The 18,083-nt window shown below is 35.3% G+C and overlaps 2 protein-coding genes across 3 annotated transcripts; one reads left to right on the top strand and one right to left on the bottom strand.

Moving 5' to 3' along the window:
• LOC118487492 (pterin-4-alpha-carbinolamine dehydratase 2, mitochondrial-like) lies at nucleotides 1–4,077 on the bottom strand. Of its 2 annotated transcripts, XR_004881862.1 has the most exons (8): nucleotides 3,939–4,077; nucleotides 3,782–3,858; nucleotides 3,623–3,687; nucleotides 2,007–2,092; nucleotides 1,525–1,648; nucleotides 1,363–1,431; nucleotides 620–812; nucleotides 1–105 (listed from the first exon to the last, which is right to left on the bottom strand). XR_004881862.1 is itself a non-coding variant. In XM_035984383.1 (7 exons), exons 1-7 carry the CDS (start codon nucleotides 3,969–3,971, stop codon nucleotides 739–741), a joined length of 528 nt encoding a protein of 175 aa, XP_035840276.1. In that variant the 5' UTR covers nucleotides 3,972–4,077; the 3' UTR covers nucleotides 586–738. The 2 variants fall into 2 exon arrangements, 1 of the variants encoding a protein (XP_035840276.1); XM_035984383.1 differs by lacking the exon at nucleotides 1–105 and having other exon boundaries at nucleotides 586–812.
• A 2,247-nt stretch (nucleotides 4,078–6,324) lies between these two features.
• Nucleotides 6,325–16,414, top strand: LOC110923277 (integrator complex subunit 9 homolog). Its single transcript, XM_035984381.1, has 12 exons — nucleotides 6,325–6,454; nucleotides 9,365–9,486; nucleotides 9,579–9,941; nucleotides 10,616–10,830; nucleotides 11,706–12,035; nucleotides 12,880–13,075; nucleotides 13,852–13,944; nucleotides 14,053–14,144; nucleotides 14,289–14,406; nucleotides 14,778–14,863; nucleotides 15,603–15,654; nucleotides 15,816–16,414. Exons 2-12 carry the CDS (start codon nucleotides 9,478–9,480, stop codon nucleotides 16,323–16,325), a joined length of 2,064 nt encoding a protein of 687 aa, XP_035840274.1. The 5' UTR covers nucleotides 6,325–6,454; nucleotides 9,365–9,477; the 3' UTR covers nucleotides 16,326–16,414.
• The last annotated feature ends 1,669 nt before the right edge of the window (nucleotides 16,415–18,083 follow it).

Here is an 18,083-nt window from a genome sequence, read left to right as displayed (position 1 = left end):
TTCGACTAAATTTTGTAAAATTAAATAACGCGTTCAACCCCTCAAGCATTCCCCACGCGATGAAACACGACAAACCCAGACCATAAAGATCAACATACTCCAGGGGTGGAGGGTTCAAATGAGAAGAAATTCTTTGTAAGAAGAAAAAAGAAGAAACTTCAACCAATAGGAATGCTTCATTAGACTTCATTTAATATTTGTACTTAATGTAACTATAAGGGTATATTAGTAAACTTACATACATCATTAATTGGTAGTTTCATCTTTAATAACTCATTTGTAACTTATTTTTAAGATATATATTTTTCACAAAAAAATAAAAATAAAAATACATTTATAGTGTAGGATAAATACGAGGCGTGTAGGATAAATTACGAGTTGTGTAGGATAAATTTCAATATGTGTAGGATAAATTTCGAAATGTGTAGGATAACTTTTGATGTGTGTAGGTAAAAATATTTAGTGTGGAGGATTATAGTCTTAATGACAAATTAATTAGTCAAACATAATAATAAATGAGATGAGAAAAAAACTATTTAATGTTTTACAATTTTACCCTTTTATTCTTTTTCTTCTCAATAAAAATTTCTTCTCAAATGAACCTTCCCCTACTCCAGGGTACCAACTAATGATCAATAAAACAAAAACAGAAACAGAAACAGAATACGTAAATAACCACCTAACAGGCTAACAGCATATTATAAAAGTCTTGTAAAATCCAGGTAACTTGTAGTAAACTCATTTAAGATAAGATTCGACGGGTAGCTTGTCGATCTTCGCAGCTAGTATGAAATCATTTTGCGTGAGCCCACCTGCACATGTCGCACATCTACAACATCAACTTCTTGTATTTGCAACGAAAACAACTTGTTCTAGTAATTATACATTTTCTCCGTTTCTTGCTTATGTCGCATTTTATGATAAGATAGCTCATCACACTAACAAGCAGGGGCGGACCTACATTGGTGCCACCGGGGTCCCCGGACCCCAATCTTTTTTAAAAAAATAGTAGATTCGGTATATTAAATTGTATATGGACCCCATAAATACAATTACGTGGACACCATCGAAAGAAAAAGAAAGCTGGTGTAGTGGTAAATCTCCCTCTTTTCCACCAAGAGGTCATGAGTTCAATCCTTGATAAGCACATTTTTCTTATTTTTTTTAAAAATCTAGTTCAAACCTCACTTTAACTCGACCCGAACGAGGACCGACCCGAAAATGGACCCCATTGAAATAAAATCCTGGGTCCGCCACTGCTAACAAGCTCATTTTCAATAAGGCATAGCCATCATATAGGTTTCTTTAGGATAATAACCAAAATGGACCACCGACTCAAGTACGTTGATATAGCATTCTTACCGCAAGCATGTGTCCATATCTCGATTGTCACGTTGTTCCATCCAACAAGATGAAGATCGGGATGATGGCCTGTATTTAAACAACCGTAGTCAAAATATAGATCATAACCAATTTATAACGAGCCTCATCTCATTATAATGAATTTTGCAAAGAGACGGAGACCTTCAGATTCAGCCAAGTCAGCAACGATCTTAAAGAACTCCAACCCTAAGAGAAAATTCTTAACTTTCCACTTTCGACGTAGCTTCATTATGCCACCATCGCTTAACAACTCCCATTCAGGGACCTAAATCATAACCAACATCAATTTATTTTTCATCAAGATTAAGGGTCTGTTTGTTTACCTCTTAATGGGGCTCTTAATGATTCAGACTGTTTGTTTCGCGAGCAAATGTCTGAATGGTTCAGACATTTGCCTCTGAATGGTTAAGCATTATACAGAGTCTGAATGGTTAAGCTTAAGACCTCTAATCTTAATTGGTCAGACATTTGCCTCTGAACGATTAAGCATTATACTGGCTCTTAATGGTTCAGATTTCTTACTGGTTCAACACTTAATGATTCAGAACTCTTATTGGTTCAGCACTTAACCATTCAAAAGTTGCCAAACAGCCCCTGAGATAGATAGATATAAATAAGCGGACCTTGGGTTTCAACGCATTGGCACTATCTTCGGTCATAGGGCTCAAACCCTTTCGGTTGCATGGGACACATTTCTCAGCTGACAAATCTGAAAAACACTATATACAAGTCAGTTTTTGAGGGACGGTGGGAAAACATGAAAAAAAAACCCTATTGCAATAAATTATAAGGAAACTTGTTTCTGATATTTATACGACACCTAACATATAAGTAAAAGGAAAAACGGCATCATGATGTTTGTGTCACACTACGTACAAGTCAGTTTATATGCCAATAACAGTGTACTTTACTAAACTACCCGCTCTAATCATCAGTAAGTGTGGTAAAACAGAGTGTATCATGATATTACATGATCAATTTCTGTTTTGTTATGTTCCGTTCATCTAGTCATAGTTATTAAAGGCACTAGGCGCACTCAAGGCGCATAAGCCTCGCCTGGGGCCTAGGCGCAAAGCGCAGAAAAAGCGAGGGCCTGAGAAAAATAAAGCGCATAATGAAAAATTTTAAAAAATATATCATGTATTAGAAAAAGAATACTATTCTTCAAATAAAATAAACAAAGTCTATTATGTAACAATTTATATCATCTAATTAGTACCAAAATACTAGTGTATTAGTGTAGAAAAGTAGTTTTCCTTGATTAAAAGTAGAAATTTGGCTAGAATCTTGTCGGAATTTAGCCAGAAACTCTCTGGAATCTAGGAATCTTGCCGGAATGTGCGCCTGAACCATAACCTGGAGAGTTAAAGCGCAATTTCCTCGACTTAAAGCGCAACTGCCTCGCTTCGCCTGAAAAATGGGCCTAGGCAGAAGAGGCGATGGCTTTTAACAACTATGCATCTAGTATTAACTTTCAAATCAGTTATGTGTACAGTCCTCCAACGTTGACATTTACTTGATATTGCTCATCATTTGTCTATCAACAGCCACATAACGTGTCGAAACCAAAAATCACCTTATGCTATATTCTCCCTCGTACGTTAATCTAAGAGTGTTTTGGTCGTCAAAATGTTTGTTTCTTGGCTACCCTTTTGCTCAAACACATAGTACTAATACTAGTCCCCCTCTACTGGTAAATCTATTGTTAACCATCACTCTAGTCTCATCCAGTATCGTAAAAATCGGGATTAATCGGCGATTAATCGATAATCGGTAGTATACCGATTGAATTTCACCTAGTCGGACCCAAATCGGTAGTCGGTCAAAATTAGTCAAACCCTTTGAATTACATGAAAAATATACTTACTAATCCAGTCTGATTAATAAGTTAAAAAAAATCACATATAAAATTTTGCGTGTATTCAGTACCCCATCGCCCGACTAGCGCTAGTCAGTATACATATACATACAAGTTTGAATAATTACATATAAAATTCCAATCCGACTAATCCCTATTAATCGCTACTCAATATTCAGTACCCCACTGCTCGACTAGCGCCTGGCGATTTTTACAACCATACTCATCGCATCGCATCACATATCATATCAATCAGCCTCTATTTCCTACATGAACATTCTCAAGTTTGGATCATTCCCTTTTCATTGTGACAAATAACTGGTTTTTTTTATGCTAATAGGCAATAAGGGGCAATAAATAATATAAAACATTAACACACACCTTTGCTGGTACAGAATGACCTGAGAGTTGATCCATGTGATGAAACATCTGGTGCTACAAAACCACTTCAACACAAACATAATTTAACATTATAATAATGCAAACAAATAAGCAACAAAACAACAACAACAACAACAATAGGATTCAGTTTACACAAACCTAGGGCCAAAACCTCCATTATTATTCATAGATATTTTTTTAAGAGAAAAATAGTGTCTTGATGATTTGAAAGGCACCTGAAGGAAATTAATGAAAAGGGTCAAAATTAATTAAGAATAAAGAGAAAGATGGAAAAAGAAGATGATTGATTACATACGTAGAGAGGAAGAAGACGACGAACGGAAAGCATAAGTCTTTCGTTACCCTAGACCGGATATGTATATGCCCAAACACCCTTGATGACGTGAAATGGTGTACCACTACCGTACCACATATACCGAAATTCTGATTAACTAAAATCGGATATGAAAATTTGATAAAGTGTTGAACCGATCGGATCTTTGCTTGTGCTTGGTTCGTTTACAAACTGTAACTAATTAAATCAAGCGCTTTCTCAACCGAGCCAATGTCGAACAGGCGTCTTCGATCCGAGTATTTTACATTGCATAACAAATGGAAAAAGTGACGATGAGGTTGTCAGTTTTTAGAGTAAGGTGCAGTTTTCGTCCTTAAGGTTTCGTGCAATAAGAACACAAGTATAAATTTATGGAATAAAAAGGGATACAAAAAACACTCAATTGTTTCTACCGAGATTATTTAAGCGGAAAGATGAATCGTCAATCAATTGAAGCGGGCCTTTGATCAATGAGAAGTTTGAAATCGAATGAACCGATTGAAGCAAAACGTTAGGGAGTTGACGTCTTGGTGACGGAGAATTCGAATAATGATGGTTGATGCGAGGTTTTAATTAGGATTATGTACTTCTGAATTGAATGGCGGGTTGACACTTAAGTATCCATCGACACTTCACATTTCGGTATTTTGACTCAATTACCCTGGATTATTGGACAATGGACTATTGGTATCGGCCTTCAGTTCTATAATTAAATGTGCGCTAGTTGGATCTTGGACCAAACATTAATAATATGTGCCTCTACTTATTTTATTAATATGCACATATATATATATATATATATATATATATATATATATATATATATATATATTAAAAATTAATTTAAGCCAACTGAGTCGAATCGAACTGAGTGGGCCTTTGCTCATGCTCGGTTCGTTTCAAACCGAACTGATCCGAACCGAGCACCTTTTTCAATCAAGCAGAACTGAACGAGCAAATTCCGAACATTTTTCGATCGAGCATCGAACGAGTCTCGAGAGTCGAGCAATTTGAACAACCCAAGTCGGTACAAAACTGTTATATAATACCATATATCAGTATTAATAGGGCTGTTCATTTTTATCCAAAACCTGAAACCCAGCCCAAATTCAAAGCCACCTGGACCCAAAAAACTTGAACCAGGCCAACCCAAACTTTAAATGGTTCGGTTATTTGGTACCCAAACAATCCGACCCGAAAAACCTAAAAAAAACCCGAACATTTATTGTTTTTTTAATAGACGTGTTTTGGTTTCGAGTCTTTAATATTTAGAATATTAAGTTTTGGGACTTTTGAGCATTATAATATCATATTTGCAAATAATGTTTAAACTATAATGCTATTTTCAAAGTATTAATATGAATTTTGATAATATTATGTAAATAACATTTATTTTCATTTTATATCTAAACCCGAAAACCAAGTAACCCGACCCAAACTAACCCGAATCCAAATAATCCAAACTTTAAATGGGTTGGTTATCGGGTCTATTTTTCCCAGACAAAAATCCGAACAACCCGACCTGAAAAACCCGAAATCTGAACAAAAAACCTGATGAACACCCCTATCGGTATAGTATGGTTTTGAGTATAAAATTATCTTTTCTATAATGTAAGATTAGAAAGTCAGAGTGTGGGTATAGTATGAATTCTTTCCGAACCAAACTACCACGTAGAAACCGAGGGAGTTGTTCCGTTTCAGTTACACATATTTATAACTCATAAAACCGAATACTAGTGTATTTGTTACACCCCCCATGTTTTTTTTAACGGCTAATTTTTGTCACCAATGAGATTTAAACCCTCACCACATGAAAAGACAAAACAATGAGATTTAAAGGCTTCCGACAATATAGACATGCAATACTCAAGAAGACTCAATATCAACGCCAACAAAAATAAGTGTAACAACTACCGGTGGCTACAAATCTTTAGCATACATAATAGCCTATACAATTTAGGGTTATTGAATTTTAATAATCCTAATTTTCATCTATCGGCTAATATTAGACTTAACTTTGAACATATTTTTCTTCTATGATTACATACTTCAATTATTAGATGATTACATACTTCGATGATTAGGTTTAGGATATCGGCACGATACTAATAAAATATCATTTTTACCTTTAAATAATGATATCTTATCAAACATTTTCGATAGTCGATACTGATACATACGAGGTGTTTGGCTAAGCTTTTCAACACCTATTTATAACGTATTGACTTTTATAAAAAGCTAATAAGGAGAAAAAGTGTTTTATAAATCTAAAAAAACATTTTTTAAAAAGTCAGTTCGAAGAAGTCGGGTATTATGACTTTTTGAGCTGCTTATAAGTTTTCAAAAACAAAATTACCAAATTACCCATAATGCCCTACACATGTCGCTGCTGTTTCTTTTCTCCACAGCCCCAACATCACTCCACAGCAGCGAGTTCTTCACGCCAGTTCCGGCTCCCAGACATCGGGTTCACGTCCCCTGCTACTTGTTCCGCTAAGGTCAGATTGTTTGTTTGTTCCGGCTGCTGCTGTTTTTGCTATTGTTTGTTTAATTTGTTGATTGTTTGAATATAAATCATGACTCACTGGTAGATCGTTTCAATTTGGGGGGTTTTGAAATATGTCATCAAGCTAGCTCAGGTGGTGTAGATGGACCAATTCAACTTTTTAACAAGTTCAGTTTGCCGCTTTCGTCTACGGGTCATAAACAATGTTTCATATGTGAAAATTTTTCAACATTTTACTTCTTTAAAATCTTCACACAAACTGACAAGGACGGAATATTAAAAAAGACTTTAAATTGTCTAAGTGCTAAGTTCAGTCGATTTCGTTCTCTTCTCCTTCACTGATCCCGCTAGGGATGAGCATTTGATACTGGTACCGATACCGTACCGGTACCCACTTTTTGGCATTTTTGGTATCCGTACTTTCGGTATCGGTACCAGTTTGTTACGGTACCGGTAAAATACCGAATTTTACCTTCAAATACCGGTACCGTACCGGTCCCGTACCGAATATTTCAGTACCGGTACCCAGTTTTGACAAATTTCGGTATCGGTATTTTCAGTACCGGTACCGGTACCACGCTCATCTCTAGATCCCACACCGTTCTTCAGGTCTGTTTCGTTACCTTTTTTTCGCTGTTTATGTTGTATCTTGCAGCTTACATTCTCCGTTTTTGAGGGTGTAGTTGATTTTTGTGCCTGCTGGTACTTTAATTTGGTTTGCTTTGTCGGGGCCATGTTGTCAACTTTCGTCAGTAGTATACTCTTGAATAACCCAAATCTGATAGTTGGTGTTGTGGTTGTCGGTTACCCGCTAGCCATTATCTCCATGTACGACCTAAAAGGTCTATTTTACAACATTTTGATGCACAAAAAGTCGCAATGTGCGCTAGGTGCGTGCCTAGCTGCGCTTTAAGTCGTTTGTTGTGCGCCTTTTGCGTCTCAACATCATCTTTTGTGTATATTGCGTCTTACTTGCACAAAAACAGAGGAACTTCCGCCTTAGGTCACCTTTCGCTTAGTAGACACGCCTCGTAAACACTTTTTAAAACTAACGTATAGTAGAATAAGAAAATTAATTATTTTCTTATGTATTTTCCTATAATATATTAGTCTATATACTACCGCTTGGTTAATTCGACCCGAAAGAGTTAAAATATTTTGTTGAACATCGTCTTTCCTACATCGTTTTCCTTCATCAGCGAATATAAGCTGCAAGACATAGCATAGAGCAACAAAAATCAACATAGATACCAGCGAAAGAGTTCAGTTAATTCGACCCGTTTTCTAATGCTTTAGCATCCCGTGGCCTGCATTTTAAAAAGTTCAGTTGGTCCATCTGAGTTACCTGATCCAAACGGGATGATATGCGGTTCAGGTGGTGTGGATGGACTAGCTGCACTTTTTAAATAGTTCAGTTGGCTGCTTTCGTCTAAGTCCACCACGGGTTATAAACACGCAACATTTAATGTGATATGATCATTGTCTTATATGTGATTTTTTTTTCAAAATTTTACTTCTTTAAACATTCTATTAGGAAGGGAAGAGAAACAAAAAAGCTAAGCCAAACACTTTTTAAAAAACAACTTAATGACTTATAAAAGAATGCCCCTTTTAGTCATTTTACATGAATAAGCTAAGCCAAACACTTTTTAAAAAATAACTTATTGACTTATTGGCTTTTCCCACCCCATCAGCTAATCCAAACACTTTTTCAAAAACTCCTTTTCAAAAAGTCATAAGTCAATAAGTCCTTTTAACAAAAAGTCCTTTTTGAGTTAAATAAGCTTAGCCAAACAAGCCCATAATTTTGACGATTTTCGGTGTCTGTAACCTATCTATCTAGCCCTAAGGTTTAGCGGCAATCAGACCTTCAAAAGTTTTGTCTCTCCAACCTCATAACCAGTTCACACTCAATCCGCCCTAATTTCCGGTCATCGTCTGTGGTTCAATACCTCAATCGCCAAGTAAAATATTGTTCTTTAATCGATTAAGCAGACGCTGGTTTAAATAAAAGCTAGGCCAAACACCCTCTTAGTTTATATAGTTCCCTGTTACTTTGATGGATTCTTGGCTTACGTATTGAATTTGAATAATGAAACTTGTTTATAAATAATGAATGTCAATCTTCCATTAGTTGCTTTGAGAAAGATTTGAAATTTTGTGTTTGGTGCAGAATACTTGCTCGACTTTTATATGTTATATGTTTCCAGTAGCGTGTATAATAATTGAATCAAATCTTGAAATAACTTGCTCGAGTATCAGCTCTTGATTCTTGCTTAATTGTTCCGTTCTTTGATGTTTTATTGTTATTTCGATAACTTTTTTATGTATCAAGTATCATCTCTTGATTGTTGATTCTGATTTTACTGAACACTATTCTTAACACGCAGCCTATTCCTACCTGCTCGAGGCATACCATTTGAGAAATCTCAAACATATCTGTTTATTAGATATGTTTATACAGTTGGTTTATCTTATTGTTAGAATAGTGTTTGAGTTGAGTTAGGATTAGACCGAGTTTAGTATAAATTGACGGTTAGGGTCATTGTAATTTCTATGCTTTGAATAGTAATAAAAAGAGTCGAACAAGTTGTTCAAATCGTGTTTGTGTGCTTGATCAAGGGCCTGATTTTCCAACGCAAATTCCTGACAGTCTTGTAAAGGAATAATAGACATAAAGTATGTGATAATATTTAATTATGTATGTTTCTCTAAGTTGTGGAATGAAACTTGTTCTATTTTATGCACACATTATAATATTACGTTGAACGTTAGACGACTCGCACACGGTGCCATTTATTCCGATTCCAAGGCGGGGACCAATATTTTGAACACAATGTGAAGGACCCAGACCAGATTTCTCAAAATCTTTAAATATTTTTTTGGTTGCTTGTGTTTGCAGTGTGCGACTAGCCAATTCTATTTTGGTAGAAAGAGTATGCTAGTTGGTTGTTTTGATAAACCTTTGACCAGCAACAACTTGTAGCACTATCCCAATTGATCCATACATATCCTATGAAGTTCGTACGTTTCATTTCTCTCGACTCCTTAAACTTTTTGTGTGTGCTGTTCATACATAAATGTATTTACGTGTCTTCTGTTTCAATTATGTGCAGACGAGTTTAAGTGAAACCGGGGGTTACAATCTTCCACCATGCAACATCGTCAACTTATGCGGTTTCCACATATTATTTGATTGCCCTCTCGATCTATCTGCCCTAACAATCTTTTCCCCAATATCCACCGCTTTATATGAAAACCTTAACGAACAGACGTTTTCTTGTTCATCTTCCGCTTCGCACCCGAAAACCGAGAAGCTGCTTGACAAGAATAATTTAATACCTACAGAACCGTATTACAAAACTGTTGAACGATTGCACCTATGGGATGTTTCTCTGATTGACGTTGTACTGATATCGAGTCCGATGGGGATGTTGGGTTTGCCGTTTCTTACTCGCACTGAAGGTTTTTCGGCCAAGGTAACTAAAAACCATTTCATGGTCGAGAATATGGGAATTGAAAGTTTTAATTAGAGGTGGTGAAATGGGGGGGGGGGGGGGGGGGGGGTTAGGTAACGAGTCAGTTACAGGTGTTTTAGATATGGGTCAGTTTGACCATTAGGAATTTTAAGAGGTTTTATTTATGGAAATTGCCATCTCTAATTAAAGTTGAGTAAAATGGCGTTTTTGTCCTAAGGTTTGGCCAGTTTTGCGACTTTCGTCCAAAGGTTTGCTTTTTCGCATCTGGAACCAAAAGGTTTGAAAACTTGCCATTTTCATCCGGCTTGTTAACTCCATCCAGTTTTCTCTGTTAAGTCAGGGGTATTTTCATCTTTTTTTGTTAACTTAAAGGGCAATTCAGTCTTTTTCACTTTACGTACAAGCATATAGCATAATGTACAAGTATTCAAAAGACTGAGTTGCCCTTTAGGCTAACAAAAAAAGACGAAAATACCCCTGACTTAACGACGAAAATTGGATGGAGTTAACGAGCCGGATGAAAATGGCAAGGTTAAAACTTTTGGATCCAGATGCAGAAAAACAAACCTTTGGATGAAAGTCGCAAAACTGGCCAAACTTCAGGGATGAAAATGGCATTTTACCATAAAGTTTACTATCAATTCATTGTTTTTTTTGTTGTAAAATTTACTTAGGTGTATGCAACCGAGGTGACTGCAAGGCTTGGTCAGTTATTGATGGAGGATCTTGTTGCAATGCATACGGAATATACGCAGTTTTATGGACCCAAGGAGACTGGTTTACTTCAATCGCTCAATTGGGACGAGCTTGAAGCACTTCCACCGACACTGAAAGAGGTACTTCTCGGTAAAGATGGAACCGAGCTTGGTAGTTGGTTGTCATTGTACAGGTAACAGTTGTATGATCAAGTTCTGGATCGTTTTTTTTAATAAAAAAATGGCTTAAATATGCCGTCGTAACTTGGCGTAAACTGCATGAAAGTAAAAACTGACTTGAATATGTTATGTGTACTCACTCTAGTCTAAAAAAATTGCTGCATCCTTTCCGACATGTAGGGCTGTAAACGAACCGAACGAAAACGAACAAGGCATGTTCGTGTTCGTTTATTTAACTTTAACCGAACACGAACATATAATCAAACAACTTTTTGTTGTTCATGTTCGTTCTTTAAGTTAAATGGTATGTCCGTGTTTGATTATGTTCGTTTGTTTAAAACTAAACGAACAGTTCATGAATGTAAACGGACATAAACAAACAAACTTAAACGAACATGATTGAAATAACATAAATGAACATAATTTACCAATATACGAAGACAAACGAACCAAAACTAGTTTTTTATAAGTAAATTAGTGATTAATTACGATAAGTTCCATTCTGAAGCTTATTTTAATTACTAATTATTTATATTTATATAAGTAGTTATAAAGACACTTCTATGTTAATATTTATATAAATATAACTACTTATGTATATATTAAAATTTAAACGAATGTAAATAAACGAACATAAATGGACTAACAAATCATGTGTTCATGTTCGTTCGTTTAATTAAATGAACAAAAAAATTTGTTCATGTCCGTTCGTTTATTAAATAAACGAATATAGATGAACTTCCCGCCGACAAGTTCACGAACAGCTTATGAACGTTTGGTTCGTTTACAGGCCTACCGAGAAGTATTCTTTTTTTTTTTAAATAAATTTGTATTGTTTTATAAGTTATATGTATTTATGTACAAAGAAATAACATAAGATTCTTCTCAGCGCAACTGATGTGAAGGAATGTTTACGGAAAGTCCAGTCTCTTAAATATGCAGAAGAAGCTTGCTATAATGGCACGTTAATCATAAAGGCTTTGAGCTCTGGTTTAGAAATAGGTTCATGTAATTGGAGTCTTAAAAGTCCAAAAAGGGACGTCTCATATATTTCAAGCTCTGTATTTTCATCTGGAACCGCGATGGATTTTGATTTCCATGCTCTATTAGGAAGTGATGTACTTATATATTCTGATTTCGCTTCATGGAATGGAGATACTTGTGTCGAGAGTGAGAATAGTTCGTCCTCTAGTGTTCCCGTTGATTGCTCAACTAAGAGGTAACGTTTTTTTTCTTATTTGAATTAATATGCTATTAATATCATTTCATTTTTGTCTAAAAATAAGATCATCATTGAAACAATATAATTTTGTAATCATATTTGGCAAGGGTGCAAACGAGCCGAGCCTGAGCTCAACTAGGCTCGAGCTCGATTAACTTATGAGAGCTCGAGCTTGGCTCGTTGGTAGTTTCTCAAGCTCGAGCTCAGCTCGTTTATTATCTGAATATCTGATAATTAATATATTATAATAATAATACAAATAAAAGATTCCTTTAGGCTCGCGAGCTCAATAAGTGAAGCTCGGCTCGTTTAATAAACAAGCTTATTTTTAGGTTCGGGCTCGGCTCGTAAACAAGTTTAAATAAGCTCTGCTCGGCTCGTTTAGACAACTTTAAATAAGGGGTAAATGATATTAAATATTAAAAAAACTAATATTACTATAAGGCTCAACGAGCCTGACGAGCGTCACATGTCAGGCTCGAGCTTGGGCTTGATAAATACACGAGCTTTATTTTAGGCTCAAGCTCGGCTCGGGCTCGATAAGCCTCGGCTCGTTTCGAGCTTTTTCTCGAGCCAATCTCGAGCAGCTTGCAAGCCGCTTGGCTCGTTTGTGCCCCTAATATATGGCCATACTAATTATTTTTTAAAAAAAATCTAAAAGCTATGTCCAACAAGTGTTTCGAGTCTTGCCAACCTGATTGTACCAATATTATTTGTTTTCATTTCACATTTTCGCAGCTCTACTGACGATGCTACTGATTTTGTATCAGTCTGTTCTAATTGATTGCTGGAACTGTTACTGCGGAAATTTAATCTTAATTTTGGAATAAACTTCTTGCAGTGACAATGCACACGCGTGGGAATTGCAGGATTTCGATGAGAGTTCAGAAGAAATGGAGAAATTGAACTTCATATGCTCATGTTCAATGAACGCCGTTAAAGCGGGTGGCTCGGTTCTCATTCCCATAGGCAGGCTCGGCATCATTTTGCAGCTTCTGGAGTTGCTTGCTTTGCACATTGAATCATCCGACATCAAGGTGTTTATTCCGTTTCTTAGTAAATATTATATATAATAAAAGTGGATGTATTAGCAATAGTTGCTAAGACACAACTGTAATTATTCATTATTTTTTCTTGCCATTAAGTACATCAAGTTTTTTTTTTTTTTTTTTTGGGGGGGGGGGGGGGGGTTCTTTTAGTACATAATTTGTATTTACACCCCCCGATTAAACAAATGTATCATACGGCCTAGTAACTTTGGTAACGACATGTATAGCTGTTTCTGTTAGTACATAATTTGTATTTACACCCCCTGATCTTAAACAAATGTATCTTACGGCCTAGTAACTTTGGTAATGACATGTATAGCCCCTCAACTTAAATTAGGAGTCGGGTCATAAATAATACGTTTTCACTAGGTGGTATAAATTCGAGTTACTTTACGTTTTGACATTGCCGCAACATGCGGTACCATTCTTTAGCTTAAGAAAAATATTTTCTCACGTGCTTATTTTTAAGTACGTTTTGCGCGTAAATATTTCTCGATAATGATTCAGGTCAAATATTATACGTTTTCGACTTTTCATGCTTATTTTTATGTCCGTTTTCAGTTGGTCTACGTTTTGACATAAATTTTTGTTCGGAAACGAGTCGGGTCAAATATTTGACGGTATAAATCCGGGTTACTTTAAGTTTCAACGTCACGGCAACGTGCGACGGGTCAAAATACTAGTTCATATTAATTATTGCTCTCTAAAGACCATATCTTTTAAAGAACATAAATTATTGGTACTTAGATCTTTGCTTTTTATAGATTCCGATATTTATCGTCTCTAGTGTGGCAGAGGAACTGCTGGCATACACTACTATTTTACCAGAATGGTTATGCAAAGACCGGCAAGAGAAGGTAATACTCATAATATCATATGTTCAAACTTCAAACAAAAGTAACACGATTATTAGTGTCATTTTACGTGCATCCATCTTTATAATCGTTTTTCTCTGGATCCCACAGCTTTACTCTGGCAACCCTGTTTTTGCTCATGAAGAGCTCATAAAAGAGAAGAAGATCCACGTATTTCCATCGCTTCACTCACACGAATTATTGTAAGATGTGGTTTTATCTAATTCGTTCAAACCCGAACTTGTTTTGACCCGTTATCTTGCCCGCTCATACCAACTTGGAGAGTATTTACTATTTAGCATTTTTAAGTGTTTTTTTTTAATTTCTAGTTTCATTTATGCAAACAGGATGTTGTGGCAAGAGCCATGCATAGTTGTTTGTCCTCATTGGAGCTTGCGGCTTGGACCTGTTGTGCATTTACTTCAACGCTGGCATGCGGATCCAAATGCACTTTTAGTTCTCGAGGTATTTATCTCTTAACTTCTAGTTTACTATACTTTTGAACATTTACATATATATATATATATATAGAGAGAGAGAGAGAGGAAGGTTAACGTACATTACGGTTTAACGTACATGACATACGACAGGTAATTACGCACGTTCATTTTAAAATCACGCACGTTATAACTCAAAAATCCAAAATCACGCATGTTGAACCACAATAATCACGCATATTGAAAACATTAATTACGCATGTTATAGAACAAATCACGCACGTTGTTGTATGTGAAGTACGTTAAGCCGTAATGTACGATATACTTTTTCTATATATATATATATATATTATATACTACTTGTGTGGGTGGATAATATAATTAATCAACTACGTTCAGGAAGGAGTTGACACTGATCTCGCACTCTCGCCTTTTAAGCCTATCGCAATGAAGGTTTTGCAGTGCTCTTTTGTTTCTGGTTTAAAGTAAGTAATGCCAAGTTTCCTTGAATTTTTTTCCACTTTTAAAACATATTCTTAGATATCATAAAACACAATGTCGGTGCTATTTACCACCAACACCCTCCATTTTAAAAACTTTCAGCTTTAACCCCTGTATTATTACTTTGTATTTACACACTTCAACTTTTGAAAATTACAATTTTAACCTTAGACTACTACTCCATTTTACAATTTTTATAACAAGTTTAAAATTTTGCATTTTTAACCCTTGCACTATTACTTCATTTTACACCCCTTCAACTTTTGAAGTTTACCTTTTCAACCCTCAAGTTTGAATGCCGTCACCACCCCCTCAAGTTTTAAACTTTGCGTTTATACTCCTTGCACCCCCTCAAGTTTTAAACTTTGCGCTTTTACTCCTTGCACTATTACCCCTTCAAGTTTTAAACTTTGCGTTTTATTCCTTGCACTATTACTCCATTTTTATCGCCACCACCCTGTTAAGTTTTAAACTTTACTTTTTTACTCCAATTTACACCTCCTCAACTTTGAAAATTTCATATGGTTACTGCATCACATAACGCTTGGACTAATCCATTCGATTTTTGCAATGTACAGGTCTAATTGCTAGTTATAATAATCATAATAAAACCGCCAACTCACATTATATGTACACACTTGAGAGTTGAGACCCAAAGAAATAAATAACATTTTTTTGTTTTGTAGAATTTATTGTTATAGCTTACTACCTTTTGCCTTGTAGGTCGGAGAAAGTTCCACAATTGCTTAAAATGCTTCAGCCAAAACTCATCTTGGTAAATTGTTTATTTGCAACATCTAATTTTTTTCGTCAACTACATAAATATTGATTAATTCTCATCGTCATTTGCCCTGACCATTTTTTAAAAATATTTACTAAATATTGATTAGTTCTCATCGTCATTTGCAAACTTCCTAACACTTGCTTTCTTAACAGCTTCCAGATTACACAAAACCGTACTTCAATCCTTTAAACGAATCATTATCGTGTCTATTTTTCAATGAAAACGAAACGCTTAGTGTGCCAAACCCAAACAAACATCTAGAGGTGAATATCGCAACAGACTTAGCCTCACAATTGACTTTATCAAAGTTAAAGTCCGAAGAGTTGACCATTGCAAGATTAAAAGGCAAGCTCTTTGTGGATCAAGCGAAACACTACATAGTTGCCGAAAAACCGACAATGTCTTCAAAGATGATGCCGTTGGTGCATTGGGGTACGGTTGATTTGGAAAGTCTAGTTTTGGCATTGGAGAAGATTGGGGTCAAAGGGTCAATGGAAAAAGTCAAAGATGAAGATGAATTTGGATCAAATGTGTTGCATGTATTTGAGCCTAACAAGGGTTTGATACAAGTGAAAGAAACAACTACTGTTATTAGTACTGAAGATGAGAATTTAGCCTCACTTATTTCTGATGCAGTTCATAGTCTTTTAAATGGTATTTAAGGTCTAGCATTTGGTAATAGATCAAAAGTTAAAAATTTTATGATGTTTGGTATGGTAGAATGTTAAATATAGTTAGCTAGTTTATATTTTTTTAATTTATATAATTTTTTAATTTACATTTGTATAATCCATAGTTGACAAATTGTTAGTATTGAAATGAATCTAGATTGATAAGGAGTTGGTTAATAATGCTCGAACATGTACATGTACTTGTTTTGAGTGCCTATTTATTTTCTGTCGGTGTATATAGATTGATTGCAAGTCGAAATATGGTTAGGGCTCTTATGTGTCTTGAATTTATATTAAATGCGGTTAATCTCAATTTTGTAATATTTTCTGATTTTTTTTATAGTTTTTAATTAAAGGGGCCATTTTTCTATTTTTGTTATAGCTATTGAAGCTGTCATTGGACTCGCTATTGTTTCATCAATTTATCATAACTAGATTATTAAATTGTATAAACCAATTGAATAAGTAATATTATCATGTAAATTCAAATCATAAACTAGTTCAAATTAGCAGGTTAAGATATGATCAAGTTATTACAAAAAGAAATCAAAGTATTTTGGCACTGTAAAAACTGATTCATCTAGTAGTAATATTTAAATCTATAATTCATTTATGGGTAACTACTTTAGTTGAAATAATATATATACACGTGAAATGTTTGTTAAATTGTTATAAAATCAATTTTAAGTAGAGGAAAATGTGTAATGCAATTAGACATGGTGCTTGATAGAAATTACAATAAATAAAAAGAGAGTGGGGTAGCTTTATGTGTGTGAATTATGTATTACTTTTTATTGTATGACAATCTAGTTAGGCCATCGGGTGTGGATCCCTTTTCCCCAACTTCACATCATCTTCACATCATCACCTTATCCCCCCCTTCCCGGTCAAGGGGTATGGTGTTCCCATTCTTCCCCTTCCAATAATATTAAGAGAGAGAGAAACAAGAGAGAGATAGAAAGAGAAAAGTTGATTGGTGAATTCGGGGAATAATCCCCGTGGCCACTGAAATATCATTGGGGTGGGGGGGGAGTCATGTCAACTCCCCGACGTCTTCCCTTTTTCCACACCCCATGACCTTAAAACTGCTTGTGTAATTGGTGTATGAAAAAAAAATCCATGATGAATTCGCATGAAACATGTACATTTGTGAACACAGTATCCTCAAAACGCGTCAACAATGTTTTTTGATTTCAATTCAATATTTATATCAACTAGTAACTAGGTAATATGTTAAATGTTTCTTCATTACTTGAGTTTTAGTTATGGTTTGATTAATTGGCGTGGTTTTCACCCATGCTTTATTTGTTATTTCGGATAATAATGACTAGTGCAAAAAAATTATATGATAATTGTAACAACCAATACAATAATCAAAACGGGTGGTATCTGGATCCTGAATCATGCAGACTCGTTGAATTCGAATCCTGTAGCTTCTCTAGCAAGAATGATTCAGAATGGGTGGTTTTTTCCAGATCGAATTGTATCTGAACTAAAAGTAATTCGGATATCATCCAGAATCACTTGGATTCAGATCCTATAGCATCCATAAGTAAAAGGACTCAGAAAGGTTAATATCCTGATCTAAAATCATCCAGACTCGGTTTAATTCATCTTGTAACTTCCCTAGCTTGCAGGATTCAGAATGGGTGGTTTATGGATCTAATAGCAACCGAACTAAGAGTAATTCGGTTATCATCAAGACCCGGTTGGATTCGGATCGTATAGCAACCCTAACCTGAAGGATTC

Source organism: Helianthus annuus, chromosome 2 (genome assembly GCF_002127325.2).
Source record: "Helianthus annuus cultivar XRQ/B chromosome 2, HanXRQr2.0-SUNRISE, whole genome shotgun sequence".
Taxonomy (NCBI): domain Eukaryota; kingdom Viridiplantae; phylum Streptophyta; class Magnoliopsida; order Asterales; family Asteraceae; genus Helianthus; species Helianthus annuus.
This window is presented reverse-complemented; position numbering and strand designations above follow the sequence as displayed.